Here is a 23387-nt window from a genome sequence, read left to right as displayed (position 1 = left end):
ATTGGGTTCCATGATGGGCCCCGGCAACTGAACTGAAGCCGCGTCCAATGTCCACCGCGGCGGCTGCTGCTGCTGCTCAGTTGCATGCGTTTAATACGTTTATTAATTACATTCCGGCCGACATTGTCGCTGGACATTGGCCAAGGCACAAAAATGTTGTGCGAAAGGTTCAACAATGTGTAAATAATTGAGAGAGAGAGCGGGCTAGAGAGAGAGTGAGAGAGAGAGAGAGAAAAGGTCGGCATGCCTTGGCGACAATTTAAGTTAATGTCTCGCCCTACTGCGGGCACCTCTCGCATATTTGCGCCAATTAATTTGTTAAATAAACGCATTTGTCCGGCGACGACGGCGACGTCGACGTCTGCGTCGCTGCCAACGGCAGTGCGTGTGTGTGCGTTAATTATGTGCACATATACACGTGTGTGTGTGTGTGTGCTGGAATTCGTGTTAGCTACGGCAGCGTAATTGCATTAAGCAACGCTCGTGATCCCCGTGATGCCCGTGATCCACCTGACCAATTGGTCAATTGCCCAGCGACTCCCACTGCCACGGCCACAGCGACCACCCGCACAGCCCCCTGCGCTGAACATTTCTTATTAATTGATTGGCATTGGCCATTGACGCAACTGCTGCATCAACAGTAGCTGCGGTGGCGACTCCTTTTTAATTGAATTCCACGCTCCCGATGCGTGTTGTGTTGTGTTTGTGATTTCCCCTCACCAGCCCAGCCCAGCCCAGCCCAGTCCAGCCCACCGTCCCTCTTGCCGCCCACAGACGGGCATTTTCATAAATCAATTTTAATTGTAGGTAATTATTGGTAAAGTTTTTTTTCCCCCATTAATTTCTGCTGCAGCTGAAACCAGACGCTCAGCGCCAATTTGTGTGCCATCGTTAATTGCGCTGAAATTATTATCATAATAGCTTCATTCAATCAGACAACATTTCAAATCCCCGCACTGCAAAGGGCTGCCGCCCAGGGCAACAGCACTGCTTTAAAAGCTCTTTAATTTCACATGTATTAAAGCTGAGTTGCTGATCAAACCAGGCTTTATCATTGAAAAGCTTATTTCTTTAAATTGTATTCACCTATTTTTCGGGCGTTGCCCGGGATTCGCCCGAAGGCTGTGCAATAGATAGGTATTTATAGGGTTTTGTGTAGGGGTTTGCAAGTAAGCTTTAGGCTGATCAATCAGGAATTGAATCAAACTTGCATCTAACAGAGTTCTATAAATTGGGTCCAAAGGGGAAGGCTGTCACTTCTGTATGTATGTTTGCTAAGGCCAACAAGAAGGCATTTGGGTGCTCAAGTCTCAGTCTCGCAACAAAATTCAATCTATATATACGATTATTCAATTTATTATTAAAAATGAATATTTAAAATATATTTAAAAAACATACAGAAATAACATTTTCTCATTGCTTTACTTTATTGCACAACTACAAAGCTGTCGTTTATATTCTACAGTAGACACTGACGAATTCCAACAACAAATGTATCTTCTTTGCGAGTCAGCACTTTCTTGGCCCTACATTTCGTGTTTGACGTGTCAGCCACACCATGAACAAAGAGCCAAAACTTATGAAAATAAGTGGAGTTTTGACCGCGTTATGGGGGTGGGAAATTTTGAACTATGTCTATATAGGATATTTGAGGGTACCCATTTCACAGGAATTCGGATCAAAAACAATGTAGCCAGATTTGGATGCCAAATTGATTTAGAGCCCAAGCCATGAACAAAGAGCCAAACCCAATCAGATGAGATTTAACCGAGTTATGGGGGTGGGAAATTTTGACCTATGTCTATATAGGATATTTGAGGGTACCATTTTCATGCAAACTATTTTCGCGATTTTTCCACACAAATTGCAAAATAAAAATATTGATCCCATTCATGGCGTAAATTGTTACAGTTTTGACAGATTGTATTCTAAATTTTGGCCCAATTGGAATGCCAGGCTTTGGTCGCGATCCATTTAGTTCAAAATGGCATATCTTTTCAAAGTTCGACTTTATTTACTAGAGATATTTCGAAGTGGAATATTCTCAAGGGGTTGTTCTTCTGTCTCCATCAAGGTAATGAGCCTTCGATACCTTATTTGGTATGAAGAACAGTGTATTTTATTGCCCTGATTCATCCTTCATTTGTTTAATACTTTATTAGCCACATGAAAAGCATTTGGCTAATACTCTAACTTGCCCAAAAAAAGGGCAATTGAAATTCATGTTTTATGTTTCATTGCCACTTAACGGACGGCAGTTCGAGTTGATATTGAAATTTCGGAGCACTTACTCATTTTTACTCCCCTCTCTCTCTGTCTGTCTGCATTATGGTTGCCCAACTAGTTGCTGCCTGTGCAACCTTTTTTGTCTTGGCCTTCAACATAACTTGCCTCAAGTGGCACTCGTCCAAATGACCACTTGGGTGGTGCTGCCTGGGAACCTTGGACTCTTGCGAGTCCTGGTTTCTGGTTCTGGGGGCCAACGGGTTGACCAGCATCTGGTTTCATCTGCTTCACGTGCCACATTTCACATTACGTATTTCATATTTTGCGGCAATTGTCGTGGCGTTGGGTTCTTTTCCCTCCCTCCTCTTCCATTTCTTTTTTTGTTTCTGCTCATAACCGGCAAATACAAATGGCCAAGTTTATGGCTGGGCCATTTCAATTTCATGCAGCTTGACCAGCACATTTACAAAGTGTGCTCCTCCCCCCGCCACCACCCTCCCGCTCCTTACGACTCCTGCAGACTACAGACACTTGAGCTATAACTTTTTGCTCCTTGCTTCTCGATTTCCACAAGGCACTTGAACACTTCGGGAGTTCTCAGCTTGCTTCTTCTTATTTTTTTACAGTGTAGCCGTCCGGGCCACATAGTTGTTCAAACTTTAAGTATCATTGACCTTTTCGGGGGGAGGCGCAGCGAGGGCACGACTTGCCGCAGCCGTAGGCGCAACAGTTGCCGCATTGAGTTAAGCGTCGGCGGCCCAGAAAATTACCTTAAAACATAAACAAGCGCTGCCCAACTGTGGAGGGGAGTGGAGGGGTGGGTCGAGCCAGGTGGAGCAGGAGCAGGCGGGCCGGTAGCCGAGAGCGTGCCAAGCAACGTGTGAAAATAATGAGCGGGCATGCTTAACACAATAGCCGTGCTCCAAAAGGGGTTTCAGCACGGCGGGGATAGGGTGAGGGGGTCGGGCGTCTGAAATACAAACAAATATTGTGTGTGCGCGTATGTTTATGTGTGTGTGCACAGTAGTGAGAAAAACGCCATCGAAATCCCTGGAAAGTCATTTTCAAAACTCAAAAACTCGCTCAGTGTGCGTGTATGTGTGTGTGCGTGTGTGTGCGTGTGGGTGTGATCCATCATTCAGTTGCTAAACAAACAAAAGCAACAACAACAACAGCAGCAACAAGAAGAGCAACAGTAACTTGTGCAGCAGCAGCAACTGCGCCGTTAATTTTCTGAAAATAAAAATTAATATATGCCGCAACACGTTTCAACTTCCCAGGTGAGAGAGACGGCAACAGTGCGTGCAACAGAGAGCGGCAGCAAACGCGTCGCAGTCGCAGTCGTCGGTTTGTTGATTTTAAGCAGTTGCCAGCGAGAGGGGGGCAAGAGTTATGCAGCTTCAGTTTAAAATAGTTTCCGCTGAAAAGAGAAAAAAATTAGAAAAAAAAGACGAAGTAGAACTTGCCACGCATGCAAAGACAACAACAATAGATGCGCCTGCTCGCCTTGCCACAGCCGGTCATTTCATATCGTTCGTGCAACTTTCTGGCACTGTGGAAAGTGCATGATTCAGCTGGTCAGTCGATGGCCACGCCCATTAATTACGTGCAGTGTGAACTGCAACGCAACAAAGCAGTTAATTTGATTTGTATTCCTGCCACTTGTCTGCCACCGGCAACTGCATTAAGTTGCACGCCCAACCCCGCTTCTGGCACACAGACAAAAGACGGGCAGCAATCGCTTAAGCTTGCAGCTCCTTGGCGATAAAAGGAAATGCCTTTTAAGATGCCAGCTAAAAAATTGTAATAAGAATCTTCTCGCTGTCAAATTCAAGCGAGCAGCATCTGATGGCAATTTATGTTGCATGCTTCACTCATATATTCATTTATTTAATTATATATTAATAAACGCTTACACCTGTAGGTTACATTAAGTAAACTTCACTTACATTATATTAAATCTAGCTATAAAAAGAAAGAATTAAATTAGGCAAGATTTAGCAACCGCACGAACTGAAAGTCTGCTTTAAACAATAGGTAATTTCTTAGTCTAGGTTTGCCGAAGATTAAATACCCTTACATACCGCTGCATGGTATGCACACACAATATAAAATCTAGATTAGTTGTTGTCTTGGGACATGTTACCCAAAATATGTGCTCTATACACCCGAGGCAGTTCTCTCTGAGTCCAATCTAAGTACTTGCCACATGCAAAAATGTATAGCACCCCACGTTGATTGGATCTGCTTTACATTTAAGTTTGTTCAAACATAAACAGGTAACAGAAGACGAGACAAGCTTAGTCATGGCTTCTTGCGTGGAATACCCAACCGAACTGTAAACAAAGCGCACACAACTCGAGAAGTGTCACCCAAAATGAGCTGTCAGAGCGGAGGGGAGGGGTATTTAGACGTGGCATTAGTGAGAGCTCAGCTGAAGAAATAAGACGGAGACAGAGACGGAAACTATGCACAACAGATGCGAGTGCAGATGCATGCACAGTGGGGCAAAGCTGATGAGCTGCAAGTTGTTCAAGGGTTCATCCCTTTTATGTTCCTTTACTAAATGTAGACATGGAACATAGTATCTATAGCTATCAGGCTACTACTATGGCCTTCGACTAGGACTTGGGCATATTTATATAAAGATCATTGAAAAAGAATGAGGGGCTAAGAAAGTCTGTCTGTTGGGTTTTGATACGAAAGTCATACTCAACAGATATTTATATATGTGAGCAATTGATTGGAAATAATAAGAAAAAAATCTCAAAATAATAAATATAGATTTCTCCAATTATGCCAATTTATAAATATACATTAAAGTACATCTGAATTTCTTTTTTAAAACCTTATTGCCATAGCAAGTATAATACATATAAATAATGCCCAATAATGATTTATGTGTGATTTACTGGAGATAAATTTGAAAATAATAGAAATATTTTGGCAATTATGTGGATATGGTGGGCGTCGGGCATGTGCGAACGCAGCTGGAAGCCGGCTATGTTTTCTGTGACTTGGGCGCGTTGTGTGCAATGAATTGCATTTATTTTGGTTGGCGTAATCGTAATGAAGACAACTGCCGCAAAAAAGAAAAAAGAAAAATGAAAATAAAACTAGTAGCTGCGACAAGGACACGGCCTAGACAGTGCAGCGCCAGTCCGTACTGGTCCGAGTCCGGGTGAGGGTAGGGGTCCGTGTCCGTGGCCGGGTGTGGGTGAGGGTGTGGGTTCCTGTCCATGTTTGTTTGTTTGTTTGTCTGTTTGCCAACTGTCTGGGCCAGCAAACAGGATAGGCAATAAAATAAGCAACAAAATGAAATGGCTGCAGACATTGTCAGCCGGCGACGGCATCTTGGAGACTGCAGCACCTGCCCGCAAAGATATATGGAGCTAGTTGCCCAAGGAGGCAGCAGAGGATGCCTCGGCGTGGGCGCGCATCCAGCTTGCGTTTACTGCGTCTTCTTCTTCCTCTCTTTTTTCGCCTGTCGCAAATAGTAAAAATATTTACCAATAGACGAGGGCGTTACTCGAGCTGCTGCTGACTCAACTATCCCACTCAATCTATATCTAGTTCTCCGTCTCAGTTTCCCTTTGGCGCTGGCTTGCTCGCTCGCTCGCTCGCTCCTAGCCCGGCTCCCGGCTCCCGGCTGGTGGCGCCACAGCTAACGAGTGGCCTTTGAGCGGCACGTTCGTGTTTAGACTCTTAACACATTTTTCGGTTCGCTTTCGTTTCGACTCAAGTGCAATCAGCAAAAGGAGACGGACAAAGGACGCACGGACGGACAGACAGCGGACACTACTTGGCCGGGGATAGCGGCACGTACTACGTTGTCTCGCCCAGACAGTTTGCAAACAGCAGACTAAAACCTCTAAACCAAACTCAACCCAACACCCGCAACTCGCCGCCACACCCCTGCACTGGGCTTGGCCAAAAAGCTATCACAGCTCGTGCCGCCCGCCTGGCTTCAGTTCGTCTTTCCGGCGGGTCTTCAAGATAAAAACTAGTGGATCAGCAGCACTTAATTACATGAAACGAAAACTGTTAACATTTCGCTTCAGCCACTGGCAGGCTGGGATGTACTTGTGGCCAGTGGCACCAGAAGGGAAAGGGGAAAGGGCAAGGGGCAGGGGCAGGGGCTAGCGGGCTGCTCTAAGTGGCCTGCACCATTGTTATAGCCTGGCTAGGCTCATAAAAGCATTGAGTGATGGCATGTGACATGATAATCATCGTCAACGCCAGCAAAACTTTGTCCAAGCTCTGCTTACAAGGCGATGTTGCACTGCCCGATAGAGAGAGAGAGAGTGAGAGTGAGAGTGAGAGTGAGAGGGGGAGAGAGTTAAACGCTGGCGCGTGCAGTCATAAAAGTGAACGCTTCCGGTTGAAGACGTGGCAGGGGCAGGTGCGGGGGCAGTTTGTGTGGGTGGTTGGGTTTCGTTAATTGACCTAATTGCTGCCTGGGAGTCAGCCTTGGGGGACGATTGAAAAGCCAGCAAAACGTAAGCTGGCAGTAATATTGCAATATTTATGTGGCAGCAGGCCGCGGCAGCTAAGGCAAGCATACGCCAGGAGCAGCGACCCACAAAAGCTCATAGCCAGAGCCAGAGCCAGAGCCAGAGCCGGAGCCGGAGCCGGAGCTGGAGCTGGAGCCAGTGCCAAAATGGGTGGTCGCTGCGGAGTCGCGTTCGCTGTGCCGTTGCAAGCATAATCTGATGCGATTTTGCGATTTGTAACAGAGAGAAGCCGCTTTTGAAAATGCAACAAGAACAACAGCCGCGGCTAGGATGGGGCAGCAGCAGGCAGTTGCCATAAAAGGAGCTAAAGTACAAATCGTTGTCACATGTGAGCCGCATTTTTATGGCCACCGGCTTGGGAATTTGCTGCTGCTGTTGCTGTTGCTGCCGCATTCGCCAAAAGCCTCCGGCATCAGGAATTTATTGTGCGCGCTGTAAATGGAGTGGAGCAGGCCACTGTTTGGGCATCAGCGAGTGGCCACCTTTACCAGCCAACCGGACAGCCAGCCAGCCAGCAGAAGCACCATCGGCACCGCCACCTCCTCCAACTGCTGCTGCCATTCCATTCAAATGTGCAACAGGTCAACTTACATCAATTCTCAAACTGGCTGCGGGCGCTGCAATTTTTATTGCTTTCACGAGAATCGCTCGACGACGAGGCCCTTAAAAGGCCGCCACTGGCTGTGCCCGGAGCCGCACTGGTTCCACAGAGGCTGCTGCCTCTGCTCGCTGGAATGCATTGGTAATCGAGCAGCAGAGGCAAAGATGATTCAATTGATTGATTGATTGATTGATCGCTACCCGCTGCCCGCTGCCCGTTGTACGTTTTCAGCTGCTGCCTCGCTCTGCAATTGCGATCACAAAATGACAACGCACCAAGCGATAAGCGAGCCGCACACCGCTTGCCACGCCTCCCCCGGCCCAGTTCAGGCAATGCCTTATCAGGCAAGCAGCTCGAAAATAGCCTAAAGAACTTTATAGAGCTGATGACGTGAATTTCAGTAGCATCTGCCTACATACGTATCAACTCGTTCATCAGCAGCAAACAGCTTGGGGTTAAGAACATAAAATGTGAATTCGATCGAACTAGTTCCGATTCGAAAGTCAGCCCTTTTAACTAGAACCCCAAAAATGTGAATATAAAACAATAATCTGCTCTCAGGCAACTGCAAATTTCTTTGAGTTTGTTAAAGAGTGCTTTTAAACTAGTTCATATTTAGTAGCAGAGACTTAAATAACTAGAATTAAAAAAAAATTTACTTTAAGTTGCACAGCACTGGACTTGAAAACTAGTTCATGAGCGGAAATTCAGGAAAAATAATTTAAAAATACACTATTTATATCTGTTCTAATTTGGAACTAGTTCAGCTTAGAACAATTATTTTTGTTATTTGCAGCAAAGATTGTTGTGCGTCCGCTGCGTGTATATGAACTAGTTCATCTAAGCTCGTTAAAATATATAACTATTGAACTAGTTCCGATTTGGTGTGCTGTAAAAAAGCAGCTGAGCTGTTCAGTTTAAGTATTAGATGGATTTATGCTCACATCGATTTGAGTCAACAAATGAACTAGTTCTGAACTGTATTCGAATGTCAGAAGCAGTGTTTACCATGAGCTGGCAGGCAAAGTCCAAGCTCAGCCGAAACCCGCGCGTTGATAAGACATAAGACCGCATTTTTTGTCGATTTCACTTTCATATTTGTAACGCATCCGTCAGATACATTTGAACGCTCGCTCGCGGCGGATCGTTCGATTGAACCAGCTCGCACATTCATTTGGTATTCGTTGGGCATTCGTTGAGCATTCACTATGATGCTGGCGCAGAGCATAAGGCGCGCCATTTCGCAGCTGACGCCCCCGATGTGCCGCCCGCTGAGCGCACGCATCGTGGACAAGGTTAACATTGAGGTGCAGCCGGCGCAGTCCGGAGCTGAGGCTGGGACTGGGGCTGGGGCCGCGGCGCTGACCTTTCCCGGGGTCTGGCTGCGCGACAATTGCCGCTGCCCGGCGTGCTACCACAGCAGCTCGCAGTCGCGGCAATTGGACTGGAACCACTTCGATCCGGGCGTGCATCCGCTGGCGCTGCACGTGGACGCTGCCAAGGAGCAGCTGTATGTGCGCTGGAGCGATGCGCACGAGAGCAGCTACGAGCTGGACTGGCTGCGACGCCACAGCTTTGATGGGCAGAGCCAAAGCGCCTACCTGAACGACTTCTATCGGCCACGGACAAGCCACTGGGCGGGTGCCCAGTTTGAGCAGATAGCGCAGCGCTTCAGCTACGACCAGGTGATGGCCGAGGATGAGGCACTGCAGCACTGGCTGCAGGCGCTCGCCGTCTACGGCGTGGTGCTGCTCAACGGCGCGCCGCTGGACGAGGGCGTGGTGCGTCGACTGGCGGAGCGTGTGGGCTTCATACGACGCACCACATACGGCGAGGAGTTCATAGTGCAGGCCAAGCCGGGCGCCAAGAATTACGCATACCTCTCGCTGCCGCTGCCACTGCACACGGATCTGCCCTACTACGAGTACAAGCCCAGCGTGAACCTGCTTCACTGCGTGGTGCAGACGCAGTCGCGCGGCGGCAGCAATCTGCTCGTGGATGCCTATCACATAGCGGACCGTCTGCGGCAGGAGCAGCCGGAGCACTTCGAGCGGCTCAGTCGCACGCCCGTCGACTGGAACGACATTGGCAGCGAGGACGGACGCGAGTTCCACAACATTTGGCGTGCGCCCGTCATCTGGTAGGTAGCCTCCGGCCACGTGCAGCAAACTCTAACGCGAAACTCTGCTCCAAACAGCCTGGACGCCGCCGGCGACTACACGCGCATTAACCACAGCGTGCCGCAGCGGGACAGCCACTTCAATGTGCCGCTGGCCCAGGTGCTGCCCTGGTACGAGTCCTATGCGCGATTTGTGCAGATGGCACGCGCCGATGCGCACTCCTTCAAGACGCAGCCCGGCGATGTGTTGACCTTTAACAATCTGCGGCTGCTCCATGGCCGCACCGGCTATGATGACACCGCGGACAATTCGCGTTACATTGTGGGCGCCTATCTGGACTGGGATATCATATATTCGCGGCTGCGCGTGCTCAAGCAGCGCCTGAACAAAGCCTCCGGCACGGCAGCTGCTTAAATGTGCCAATAAAAAAGTTAAAAAAAAAAAAAGTCAGCGACATATTTTCCAAGCCATTTGCGTTGAGCTCATTTGAATAGTTGCCCGGCTATGGGCTCAGCCGTGGCACATATGCCTGCCACGCCCATTATGTTATATGGCCAAATCCGTGGCTGACTCGGGCCACAAAAAATCCAAGTTAAATCCGCCGTCGACTGTCGTCTGTCGGCAGTCGGCAGTTAAAGCAGCTCAAGCGCGAAAATGAAAAGTTGTAAAAAATCATGATGATCCTGGGCGCGTTGTTGCGGATTATTAGCGTCAGGATGCTGACAAATCGCTTGTGAAGATGATTGACAGTGGGCGGGCTGGGGCGGCTTGGGGCGGAGTGGGGTGGGGATAGGCGCAGTTTCTGCAAATTGGCCGCCGCGACAGCCACATCCGCACCGCATTCGGTAAATATGCAAATTTCGCCTCGCTTCTAAAGTGTCAAATGTTGTCAACTTGTGACGGCACTCAAGGATGTGTACCTGCCACAGCACTCAAGAGGCGCCCAGCCGCGCTCCATGCTCACCTGCTTGCTGGCTCACCTGCCTGCTCATAGTAGACGCTATTCAGATTTGAAGTGCATTAACCTTTAGCAGGCGCCCAATGAAAATGCCGTTAATCGCTTAACACTCGGCATTCCAAGGCATGCCCAATGCCTAGACCCAAGCGCTTCAGGCCTCACATGAATGCCAGCGGGTGGCAGCTTTTCCTCCAGTTCCCCCTCTCCCCCTCGACCTTGCTCTCTCTCTCGCGCGTTCTGAAACTTTCTATGCCAATTTCTTTTGAATATTTTATAGAGCTCCATTATGCCTACTTATGTCTTGTTATAGTAATAAAATAAAATTTAAAAGAAACGTAGCTGGGGGCCGTTCTCCAAATCGTTAAGGAAAATACGAGTCGGAAAAATCTACTGTAACTGTTCAAGGAGCAGCAACATCCAACGACAGCAGCAACAACAGCAACAACAACAACAGCTCTGAGGTCTGAAAACATTTTTTTGTACAACATTTTAACAACAGCAAAGCAAAAAGGAGTGAGAGCAAAAGTGAAGTAGCACAGCAATGGCCCAGGGGAGTGGGCTGCGGCGCTTCCAGGTTGCGGTTGAATCGGCTAGGTCGACTAGCCTGCGCACTCTAATTTGCCAATTGAGAAATATGCCTGCATATATATAGCAATAATATCAAGTAAGACATTTGTGTCTTATGGATATATACTTTTTTTTTTATAACCCACATTTCATGGATACATTTGTATCGCATGGAGTACAGTCTGAGATTCATTTGGCTCTATATGAATAATACGAAGTCAGACAATTGTATCTTATTGATATATATATATATACGTGTTTTCCATACCTCATGTATCATAGATACTTTTGGAGCTCACAGATACATTTGTATCTCATGGAAGACAATTTTATCTGGGGTACATTTGTGTAGGCTGCAAATCGAGTAATATAAATAATATGTGTTGGCATAATAACAAGTACAAAATGTATATGTTTAAGCTTTATTTGATTTTAATATATCTCACAATACATAGATACGTGGGGCACTCACAGATATATTTATATCTCTTTCTTTTGGTTCAATGAGAATAATAGCAAGTAAGACATGTGTACCTTATGGATATATGTATGTTTTTATATTCTCACAGTTCCTAGATACTTATAGCACTCACAGATACATTTGTATCTGACTAAAGACGGTCGTATCTGAGATACGCGTATAACATAACATAATAACATAATAATATAACATAACAGGCACCATATTTGAGATGCATTTGTGCTAAGCTACAAATTGAGGTATAGGTATTGGAATGAGAACTTTTTAACTTAAGGATACACGTTGCACTCACATATAGATTTGTAACCCATTTAAACCAATCATATATCTGACATTTATGCGTCATATACTCTGGCATGTGGCTTAACCTGAAACTAAATTATACTATTTTCAAAATTTTTATGGATTCTTCAATAATATCTTTCTCATACACATTATTTATCCAAGGATATCCGCGAGATCGTAGGTTCTTTAGTATTTATCCAAAAGATATTAAACATATGCATTAAATATGTTTTTCATTTCATATTGTTCTTTACGCTTGCGACTGGTTGCTTTGATAATTTGTATATATATTATAGTTTTCACAAATTGCAAAGTAACTTGAGGATAGAGCTTAGATCGATTTAATTTTATCTTTATCTAATGCCCAATTTTGTTTATATATGATTAATAACATATTTGGCATGTCTTTAAGCGTGGTTGGTTTCATTAGATACATTTAAACACTGCATAGATACATTTGTATTTTACAGATACATTTGCTATTGTAGAACCGTTGCTCGAAAAGTATGCCACAGAACTTATTCTACGCACGACCCCGCCAAACGGTATCTAATCAAGCATTGAACAGCTTGTTGCATACTTTTGGGACAGAGTAAATGCTGAAATTATGAAAAATAGCTGCAGCTAGCTCAATTTGCAATTTGTGAAAATACCAGGGCACAGCTAATCATCCCGTCTTGCTGTACAGCATCGGAACTTTTCTTTTGGCTTTCATGCGTTGCGAGGAGCATTTCCGCATTGCTTGCGCCGTGGGTCCAATGGGAGCTGATCCTGGCGCCTGCTCCATCAGAGTGTGTGTATGTATGTGTGTGTGTGTGTGTATATTCGTATTCCCTTAACACGCATCATAACGCCCAGACGAAAGGCGTACGAATTATATAGCTTCAGAGTGAGAGAGAGAGAGAGAAAGAAAAAGAAAGAGAGCAAATGAAAAGTCTATAAAAAAGTTTACTTTTTTAATACTTTTCGCATTTATATATAATAAAAATCTTGTAAAAATGCGCCTTTTTTGCACTTCACAATGCGAACCTTGAGTGTGTGTGCGTGTGTGTGTGTGTTTGTTGTGTGTATAAAAGCTGTACACTCCCGTTTAGGGTTCAGCGCAAAATTCTGTTATACTCGACTGCCGCTAGCAACAACTATGACTCGAGCTTGGGCTTGGGCTTGGGCTTGGGTCTGGTCTCTGGCCCTTTCTCGAATGGCTTCCAGCACTCGTATTGTAGCATTTGCTGCAACGACAACACCAATGGCAACAGCAACAGCAACAGCAACAACAACTTGTGGCAGGCAGCACTTGAAATCCAAGCGGCGTAATTGCCGCACTGTAACAGACGCTGGCGATGACGAGGATGCTTCTTAGCCGGGCAAAGCATCTCCTGGGGCAGAAAAACGCAGCTATGGCAAATGAAGAAAAAAAAAAAAAGCCTTTGAGTAGAGCATCGGCATCGGCAGCCGCAGCAGTCAGCCAGGGGCGGCAGCAGGGTCTGCCATGCGCCAGTTGTGGCAGGCGGCTGCGGTCGCCATCTAAGCATAACAAAAAAAAAAAGCAAAATATACAACATTATTGAAGCAAAAAGGTTTTAATGCCGGCCTAAGCTTGGCCCTGGCAACGGATACGCCCAATTGTGCTGGGCATTTCCATTGGCATTTCTAGCCATGGCAACCGAGCCGTGGGCCACCCAAAATCAAAATCGTGTGGGTCGAGCGGACAAGGCGCAACCGTGCTAAAGCTGCGACCATGTGCAGCATGCTTCAGAGCTGCCACAAATCCAGGTTGCGCCTGCTCTGCGCCTGATTGGCCAGCTAATCCTGTGCATATCTCGCACGCTCCCGTGCCCGCAGCACTCCCATCTTTTGACATGCCACGTTTGGTGGCGCGTAGCGAATTCAAATTCGCCACTCTTTGGCGCAGCGCTTAATACACTAAAAGCTTATGGTACTCTGTTTGGGGAGGGGGCTGCGGGCTGCGGGCTGTGGGCTGTGGGCTGTGGGCGGGGTGTGTAGCTGGTGTTTGGGGTTGCGCTGCGGCAAACGGCAAGTTTTTTCAGCATATTTCAATTTTTCAATTTTTCACTTTAATCAAATTAAAATTCATTCGTCGCGCTTATGAAGCGTGCAAATGGAGCTGCCACTGCGTGGCATCAACGACGTGTTTTTGTTGTGCTGTTTGCTGACAGTGGCAGCACAGCTTTGTCCTTGTTTGTGCAGCATTGCCAGCTAGAGAGTCAGCCAGCCAGCCAGGCAGAGAGCCAGCCTATTGAGCAGCCACCATCCAGCCGAGTGGTTGCCCAGCCAAGCGCCGCTTTTTTGTTATTTGTTAAGTTTTGCTGTGGGCCAAAACTTTGTTCGCCGTTTTGCATTGCGGTTGGGCCGGCTGCGTCTTCCGCTAACCCCCCGGATCTTGCTGGAACTTTCGAGCGCTGCAAGGCATTTTTCGGGCAACTACAATGAATGTACATTTGGGCGTGTGGCATGGATCGGAGCTGGGGCAACTGAGTGCAACGGAAACAGCAGCAGCGCTTTTTGCAACCCTTGAGGCGCTGAAATTTGATAAATATGCGTATTAGTTTCAGTTGCCGGCTCGTGGACACAAAGTTGTAAAAGGGCCAGGACCAGGAGCAGGACCAGGAGCAGGACCATGGAACAAGCACCAAGGAGCAGCGCCAGCGCCAGCGGCAATATCAAATACTAAGCAGCCCTAGGGGCGAGCATGTTACTTAAATTGCGCTTTAAAATAATTTGCTTTGCATTTTATCTGCTGCGTGATTGAAAATTCACTGAGCGCTGCTCAAAAGTATGCTTCATTTTTTGTTGCTACCCAAGGGGTGTAGCTGCAACAAGGGTGACGCAACAAGCTGACGCACCGCAGGGCGCCATAAGCTTAAGCTTCGTATTAAGAAATTAAAAATTCTCAACCATTTAAGGGTCAAGTTCTTTTGGACAGCTTAGCTAGGTAGGTTATACGCTTTGCCCAGGCGTGTATGTCCATATTTTCATTTCATGGCAAATTTAGGTTATTTATAAAATATTATTAGATCAAATACTGCTCAGCTTGGATAATTCTGACTTATTATTTACAATGAGTATGATAGGTTCGCGCTTGCCAAATGCTTTTAACTATTCGCTGCACAGTATAAGATTATTTTATGTAAAAGTTTAATTACATATCCTGGTGGACACTTTGGAAGAAACCAGCTAGTTGATACGACAGGGTTTTAACTGACTTCAAGCTGATTAAGTAAGATTCGTCAACTGTTACATTCCATAGTTTCCATTAGTCTCTCAGTTTTGTAGCTTCCTTTGATGCAGGTCCAACCAGTTGCCCAGAAAACAATCGAACTGAATCCTGAACTGCATCTTATTATTTTCAAAAAATATCTTAGTTGAAAATGGAAAACTTTTGAGCAAGACTCAGGCTGAAAAGCGTAAATAACTTGAGTCCCATTTATCTTACCATTTTTCCAGCCAATTTCGGGCAGACAAACAACTTAGCCCGCATAAACGAGCTGCAAGCCTTACGAACCGATGCCAAAGGCAGAGCGCTGGTTCAAATCGTGCAACAAATGGGCTTGCAGTCCTGAACGGCATACTATAGTCTGGCAACTCTGCCAGCTGTCTGCTCGGGTATTTTATATGCCACAATTTTCGGTACTCGGCTGGAAAAGAACGCATACTTCACCTGCGACAGTTTGTGGAATCAACACCCCCCCCCCCCCCCCCCCCCCCACCACCCATACGAAAAAAAATGAAATAAAATCACATTTGTGACCCATTGAATTTCGTAATATATATTAGCAATTAGTCCACTTAATTCGATTAAACTTTGTGTCTTGTTTGCTTTGCTTGTTTTGTTTATCGGTTGGCTTCGTGTTTGCTTTTCCATTTATTTTATTCAAGTACAACATAAATGATATATGCGTGTGTATATGTAGATGCGCACACACATATACACACATATATATATATATATATATATATATGTATATACCTAGAGGATATATAGGTATGTATATGCATATACGTGTGCAGCTTGTTGCTCCTGTTAGGCTTGTCTTTAATATATATTTTTATTTACTTAGCTTTTGCTTCGTTTGCCACAAAAGTTGCATAAGTTAATACACGTGTGTTTGTCTGTGTGTGTGTGCGTGTTTTAGTTTTAAACATATAATTATACATATTTGTAGGGGCATATATATATATATATATGTGCGTGTGTGTGTGAGTGTATAAGTAAATACCAACTACAATACTTTAATATCAGACAATGTTTGTTTTTTTTGCTGCCTTTTGATCGTTTTTTTCTTCATTCAATTGCTTTTTTAGTCAAATTTTTTGTTATTTGTTTTATTTTTTTTTTTTTTTTTGTCATATGTATCTTGTTACAACATAATAATTAGCAATAAATATTGTTGATTACTGTTCGCTGTTTAATTTATGGTTAATTTTATATGGCTTTTGCTTTTGCTTTTTTCTTTTTTGAGTATTTACAAAAATCTAAGAAAAAAAAATTGCCGCTGTTTTGTTTGTTCTTGGTTATATAAAGTATGTATATATATAAATATATATATATATATATATATATATTTATTTATATATATATATATATATATATATATATATATATATAGATATATATGTACTCATATATATGCATTTAAATAGTGTTTACGTTAATATATAAAATTGCTTTTGCTTTTTTATTTATTTTTAATATATATATTTTTATGAACTTGCGACACACACAAAGATAATAAACGTTAATTCTTTTAGAGATAAAATGTTATATCTTAAAAAAAAATACGAAAAAAAAATGATTAAATCTATTTAACTTGGCAAGGGTGTATACATATGTGTATGTGTGCGTGTGCGCGTGTGTGTGTGTGTGTAGGATATGTAACGTTAGTATTGTTGTTTGTTCTTGCACTCAACTACATGGAAATAGTTTTAAGCACAATTTGTGCAAATCGCCAGACAAAAAAAAGCGTGCAACAATTTGCCGCCTCTTCTGGCACGCTCATGTTTGTTGCACGTTGCTTTGTGTGCGCTTTGCTCAGAATATACAAATACATCAAGCATTTATATATATGCATATTTTTATTTATTTATGTTTATATATATATATATATATATGTATTTAATTATATATATAATAAATCAAATACAGTTTACGCCAACAAAAACGTTTTTTTTTGTTTTTTTCTTTGTTTTTTTTTTTTCGGTTTTTTTGCTGGCTTTGCAATTCATAATTTCAATTTATAATTTAAGTGTATAGTTAAGATTAAGAAAAAAAAATATATTTATTTATTTATATGCGTGTAAATGAAAATAAATAAACGGCTTGACATATCAACTAATGACTAATTTGGTTATGTTTGTGTCTCAGTTTTTTTTAAGTACTTTTTTAAAAGAGTATTTATTTTGTTTTTGTTTTTCTGTTTTTCTTCGCTCTTTTGTGGATTTTTGTTGATTTTGACGCGGAAACGGAAGTCAATTTGTCAGCTTTTAGGGCACAGAAATCTTAGATATGTGTGTGTGCGTGTGTGTGTGTGTCTGTGTTTTCCAAATGCTTGCGAGTGTGTGTGCGTGTGTGAGTGTGACTGACTGGGCCTGACTTTTTCGCGCTCAACTGGCGCACATCAATTTATATGCTAATGGCGCCAGCAAGTTATTTAAAATACATATGCCACGCCCACACGCCGCTACAGCCCAGTCAAAAAAGTAAAAAAAAAAAACAAAAAATGAAAAATAATCACACAGAAAAATCCAATTTATTTAAATATATATAAATGTTTTAAACACACGCACATATATGTACTATTGTATGCATGTGTGTGTTGGTGTGTGTGTGTGTATAAATTAATATGGTTTCGCCTGGCTGCAGCACGCCTACGTTGGCTGCCTGGCTGCCTGGCTGCCGGCCACGCCCCCTCGTCATGTTGACAAAATTCAGTTAACGCAAAAATCTCATTTAAATATGCATGAAGGCAGCGTCCAGGCCGCAATTGAATTTCTCTTTCATTTTTTATTTATTATTTATTTATTTTGTTGCTCTTGTTTTGCATTTAACTTGCTGCAGGACACTTCATAGTCTGACTGTGTGTGTGTGTGTGTGTGTGTGTAACTGTGTGTGTGTGTGTGCGCAACGCATTGTTTTCGGAGCCATGTCATCGGCTAATTATGCGGCCCAGGCGCAACACACAAATCTCAGCTTAAGAGCAGCAGCATGTTAACTGTTCAGTTGTCCGTCCGTCCGTCTGTCCGTCCAGTTGATCAGCATATGTCCAGTCGGTCGCTGCTCCAGTTGGATATATAATATATCATGGTCACGGTCGCCGACTGTGGCAATGGACATTGGGGCAAAATGACAAAAGCACGCAGACAAATGCGCGGGGGCGAAACCAGCGCATAGGCAGTGGAGCGAGGGGGCAACGGAGGTGTGGAGGGGAGGGGGTTAACAACTCTGAATGGCGAGTCTTGTGCAGAACACGAAAATAAATTCATTAAAGCATTTATCAAGTTCGACACTTGCTGTCATATATCATGTTACATTTTGAGCTGTAACATGTTTAATCCGCGGCCCCAGTCAAATAAAAGAGTTAAAATCAACAACAGAAAACAATGTGTGTGTGTGTGTGTGTTTAAAATGTAACTGTGTAAATGCAAGCAAAGGGCAGTGGCATAGGAGCAGGGGGCAGCGGCAGCGGCAGGGGTAACATATCAGTGTTCAGCCTACAAAGCTTTTATATATATATATTTTTTATTTTCTTGTTTAATTTGTGTAACGTGTTTCGTGTTGTGTTGTGTTGTCCCTTGTTTGTTTGTCTGTGAGGCGCGCGCGGCATGTCGGGTCTATCACATACTACAGTGAGCACTGCCTGTTGTGCGCCAAAGAGCAAACAGCTACATAGATCGCATTTCGCGTTTCTACTGTACACTTGCTAAGAGATTTGGAGATTGTCTAAAAAACAAGTTACGCAGCACTGCAAACTGCAGCTAGTCTTTCTCAACGCCCTTCGTCACGCCCCTGCCCCCGCCCGCCCCTTCCGCTGCTGCTGCCCCTGAAAAAACACTCAATTTGGCTGTGGCGTGTTTTTTTTGTTATACCACGTTTACTGATTTGCATGCATAATTCAGATTGAAAATTAAATTCAAATAAATGTATTTTAAATTAATTTTACTGCTGCTGCTGCTGCCGCTGCAGTCGCTGCTGCTGTTCGTCTGTTTATTATTATTATTATTTGTACGCTGCCTCAAACAAATTGTTATGCAAAAGCGCGTGAAAATCAACCAACAAATGGCAAATAAACATCTGCATAATTAACAGCAAAACTGTTTGCATACATTTTATAAATACAGATCGAAACAAAAATAACAATAATAATAATAAAACTGCCGTTGAAGGCAAACCGTAAAGGCGAAAAAAGTGTAAGCTATAAAAATAAATACGTGAAAGCACAAACGGCAAATGTTATATATTGAAAATACAAATCGAGACAAAAACTAAAATCTGTGATGAATGCGATATGCAGAACAGAGTACAAAAAAGTAAAAAAATTATTGCCTGGGCATTAGGGGTAGTCAGCATATGAGTAAAACAAATAGCAGCCGAAGAGGGCGGCAGCAGGCGTGACTGCAATGCATTAACTCTTGACCTAACTCATGTGACAGACAAGTTAACATTTAAGGTTAAATATATCTTGAATACCCCTGTTGCATGCTGTTCCATGCGAAAGCCTGCTGTTTGTTGGCCTGTTCTTGTTGTTGTTGTTGTTGTTGTTGACTACGCCTGTTTGTCTACCCTGCACCATTATTCCATTCTATGCAAAGCTGCGCCCCACTGCGCGACACACGCTCCACGCAACATTCAACATGCAACATGCAACTCTTTTCGCACTTGTTTCAAATTTATAACTGTTTTTTTATGACCCTCAAAACTGTTACGGACACACACACACACTCGCAGGCTCACACTTTAAATTGTAATTAGCATTTGGCTTGTTGTTGTTGTTGGGTTTGCCCCGTGTTGTGCAGTGTTCGAGTATTGTAGACTAGAATGCCGCTGAGTAGCTTAACTAGAGAATTTCGGATGATTTTTCGTTTTGTTTTTAGATAGTTAAGTATATTATTTTATGGGGAGACTCCGCTTAGGGTTGTGTATATAGGTATTAGTATATGTGGGTGTGTGTGTTTGTGTGGGGGGATTAATTAAAGCATGATGCCGAAAAAGGTCAGAAACTTGAGTAAACTGTACAATTTATACAAAAACCGATACCTAGCCAAGTGTATGAAATTGAAATCCGCTCTGACATATTCCGTTTCCGGTTCGATTCAACTGCATTTGCGGGCGCGCCGCTGGAAGCGTTTCATGCGCAACGACCACTCATCCTTCCATTCCAATACAACTGAACTGGGTCCAATGGCCAGATAGCCCGGCGCTGCCTCCGAGTCGCGTCCGAGTATAAGATACGATCTGTAAGGATTAAGCAATAAAGGGCATACCATAAATTGAGTATCAGAGAGAAAGAAACGTCAGTTCAGTTGGAGGAGGGAATACTCACTTGTTCAGCTTGATCTTGGGGCACTGACACTCGATACTCTTGCGCGGCACCAGCAGCATCATGTTGCCACGTCCCAGCAGCGAGCTGGTCGTGCCCGACATCGGGTTCCGCTTGAAAATTGTCTGTATATTTATCTCGTACTTGTATATCTCGTTCTGTCGCTCTATCGAAAACTTTTCGGTGCTTATATCCTGGGAGGCGCGATCATGGCCAATTACCTTGGCCAGAAGAGCTGCAAGCGAGTAGAAATTAGGTTAGGCTCGAGCATATGGATTGGAAAACGAGCATACGCACCGTAGTCCTCCATGCAAAACTTGTTGAGATTCAGCTTCTTGGGACTGGCCTTACACTTGCCGCAATCTGTGTGGAATATATTATAAACATATGTTTATTTCAATGTATTGTAGATTAGAACTCGTTGCTTGTTACTCGCAATGGTTTACTCGTCAATAAGTTACTTGAAAATCTCAACTCGCTTTGCGAAGTTCGTTACTCGTCACAAGGAACTATTCACTTGGTACTCGTCGGAAGTCATCATTTATTTGCCACAAGTCACTTTTCACTCGTTACTCGTCACAAAACAGCTTTTACTTCTTACTCGTCCCTAGCTAGGCGTACTCGTTACTCGTCACTAGTCAGATTTGACTCGTCACAGCTCACTTTTCTCTCGTTTCTCGGCACTAGTCACTTTTTACACGTTACTCGGCACAAGTCACATTGTACTCGTTACTCGTCACAGAGAACTATTCACTTTGTACTCGTCATAAGTCACTTTTTACTCGTCACAATTCTTTTTTTACTCGTTACTCGTCACAAGCAACATTTTACTCGATACTCGTCACAGCGCACAATTTACTCGTTACTCGTCACATGTCACATTAAAATCGGTACTCGCATCTCCATTAAGCGGCCCTAGCCAGTTGCTACTTACACTTTTTCATTTCCTCAGCCTGGGAGCCTCCGCCATCTTTGTAGTCGCCAGCTCCACCGCCGCCGGCGCTTTCAGCTTGAATCATATTCGCATTTGTGGGCACTTCTGTTAATTGCAAGCAAGCACGTGAATGAGGATTACGCTAGAGTACAGTGGGGCAAGACAGCGAGAGCTGGACACTTACTTATGCAGGGCGCCACATGGGAGCGCGTCTGCTGATAGCCGCGAGCACAGCGATTGCAGGTCAGGCCGGTGACGCCCTCCTTGCAGGGACACTGGCCACTCAGATGATTGCAGGTCTTGCCAGTCGAGCCCACGGGATGGCAGTCGCAGCCTGTAAGACAGAGTGGAAGAAAAGAGACAGAGGCAGAGAGAAAGAGAGAGAGAGAGAAAAAAGGAGAGAAGGAGTCATCATTAGAAAGATATCTGCCCAGTTGACAACCAACTAGGCCGTTGATTGATGACCGAGCAGCGTCTTAACATCGCCAGGCGACGGCTTTAACAACACTTACGTTTGCAGACTTTACGATGATTGGGCGGCTTGGTGGCGTCCCGATAGTAGCCCTCACGGCAATAGTGGCAATACCTTCCGGTTGTATCGTGCTGACAATTGTAGCAAACGCCGCCGGACACCCGACCCGACAGCTTGTACAGCTCCAGATTGAATCGGCAGCGACGTGCATGTCCATTGCACTGGCACACTGATAAAAACCAAAGAAAATGGCATTGGAAATTTAATAATAGTTAAAACAAGTATTAAAGAGAATATTTTCATATGCATTCGATTTACCTATTATCATTATCTTAACCTATTCGAAATTTCAATATATTTGTTAGATTATAGGACTGATACAATATAAGTTATTAGGTGTGATATATTTATATCTCAGGAGACGCAATTTGAACAGTACCGTAAAATAAATCAGCAGCTTTTAATGCTGAGAGAAAGTTTAATTATGTTGAATCATAATCAGGAAAAATTGGTGAGTTTTATACAAATGCTTTTCCCCCTTACATAAGCTATTTTTAAAATCCAAAAATTTGGCATTCACTTAGGAATGATCTAACTATTGTCAACATTTTAAATTCCAAACTCTTACAGCTAGAGCTCGGCATTGTCAATCAGTTAGGTAACCAACCAGTGAGCCAGTCAAGTCGGTCAGTCAATAAGTTAGTCAATCAATTAATCTATTAGTCCGCCAGCCAATCAGTATGCCCATCAGTCAGTCTGTCCGTCAATCAGTCTAACCGCCAGTTATTCAATCAGTCTGTCACTCAATCAATCAGTCTGTCAGTTGATCAGACAATCAATCAGTTTGTCAGTTAATCAGTCAAATAGTCAAACAGCCAGTGAAACCGTCCGTCTGTAAATTGAAGCAATTGTTAGTCAGTCTGTTCGTCAGTCAGTTAGTCCGTCCACTAATCAAGCAGTCAGTCAGTTACTCAGTCAGTCATTCACTCATTTAGTCAGTTGGTCAATCAGTCTGTCCGTCAGTCAATCAGCTAGTTAGTCAGCCAGTGAATCAGTCTGTTAGTCAATCAATCAGTCTGTCAGGCATTCAATCAGTCTGTCCGTTGGTCAGTTAGTTAGTCAGTCGGTCAATCAATCAGCCTGTCCATCAGTGGGGACTTACTTTAACTTTTTGTTTATCTCTTATAGAGCTTAGCTTTATTTGCGTTCAATCATTTAAGTCGTCGTCTCTTGTTTAGCACAGCTGTATTTCGGGTACTGATACATCTTTATTCATTTATTCATCTTTAAGATTGTATTGTTCCCTTAAGCTCCTTACGTATAAGTCGCTTCGCAGCCCGGTTGTTTCTCAGCCGAATGCTGCTGTCTAGGACAGCATAGGAACCTAATCGTTTAATGGCAGTCGCTTCTCGCCTCGCACATTTCATAAATAATTAATAATCAGAGATATTTTTACGTGCTTTACTTATTTGGGACAGGTTGAGGGCTACCCTGCAGCTACCCCTGCTGCTCGGCTATGATTGATTGTTGGCTCGTGCGGTTGATTGATGAAACTGCATGCCAGCTACAATGCGATAGGTGGTTAGGATGGGACACAAGGGGGTGTAAAGGGGGTCGGGGCACCTGTCTCTCGCCTGCTGCGACTTTTATCGATTTTTGACCAGCTGACCCAGG

At 44.0% G+C, this 23387-nt stretch overlaps 3 protein-coding genes across 4 annotated transcripts in view; 2 read left to right on the top strand and 1 right to left on the bottom strand.

Moving 5' to 3' along the window:
• LOC135427347 (uncharacterized) overlaps positions 1-23387 on the top strand; it is a 263759-nt gene that overhangs the window by 45493 nt on the left and 194879 nt on the right. The gene's annotated exons all lie outside the window — the stretch shown is intronic.
• Positions 8468-9907, top strand: LOC135427481 (gamma-butyrobetaine dioxygenase). The gene is made up of 2 exons (XM_064680999.1): positions 8468-9481; positions 9539-9907. The coding sequence occupies exons 1-2, from the start codon at positions 8550-8552 to the stop codon at positions 9873-9875; spliced, it is 1269 nt and encodes a 422-aa protein (XP_064537069.1). The 5' UTR covers positions 8468-8549; the 3' UTR covers positions 9876-9907.
• NetB (Netrin-B) overlaps positions 18801-23387 on the bottom strand; it is a 65661-nt gene continuing 61074 nt past the window's right edge. Inside the window, exons 2-7 of the mRNA XM_064680809.1 lie at positions 21754-21942; positions 21426-21575; positions 21242-21346; positions 20605-20670; positions 20311-20542; positions 18801-20222 (exon numbers count right to left, since the gene is read on the bottom strand). Of these exons, the coding sequence (XP_064536879.1) occupies positions 20081-20222; positions 20311-20542; positions 20605-20670; positions 21242-21346; positions 21426-21575; positions 21754-21942 (884 nt within the window). The 3' untranslated portion in view covers positions 18801-20080. The remainder of the gene's footprint in view (positions 20223-20310; positions 20543-20604; positions 20671-21241; positions 21347-21425; positions 21576-21753; positions 21943-23387) is intronic.

The sequence above is a fragment of the Drosophila montana genome, unplaced genomic scaffold, assembly GCF_035044405.1.
Source record: "Drosophila montana isolate Dmon_TW-CO22-7 unplaced genomic scaffold, ASM3504440v1 contig_2178_1, whole genome shotgun sequence".
NCBI lineage: Eukaryota > Metazoa > Arthropoda > Insecta > Diptera > Drosophilidae > Drosophila > Drosophila montana.
This window is presented reverse-complemented; position numbering and strand designations above follow the sequence as displayed.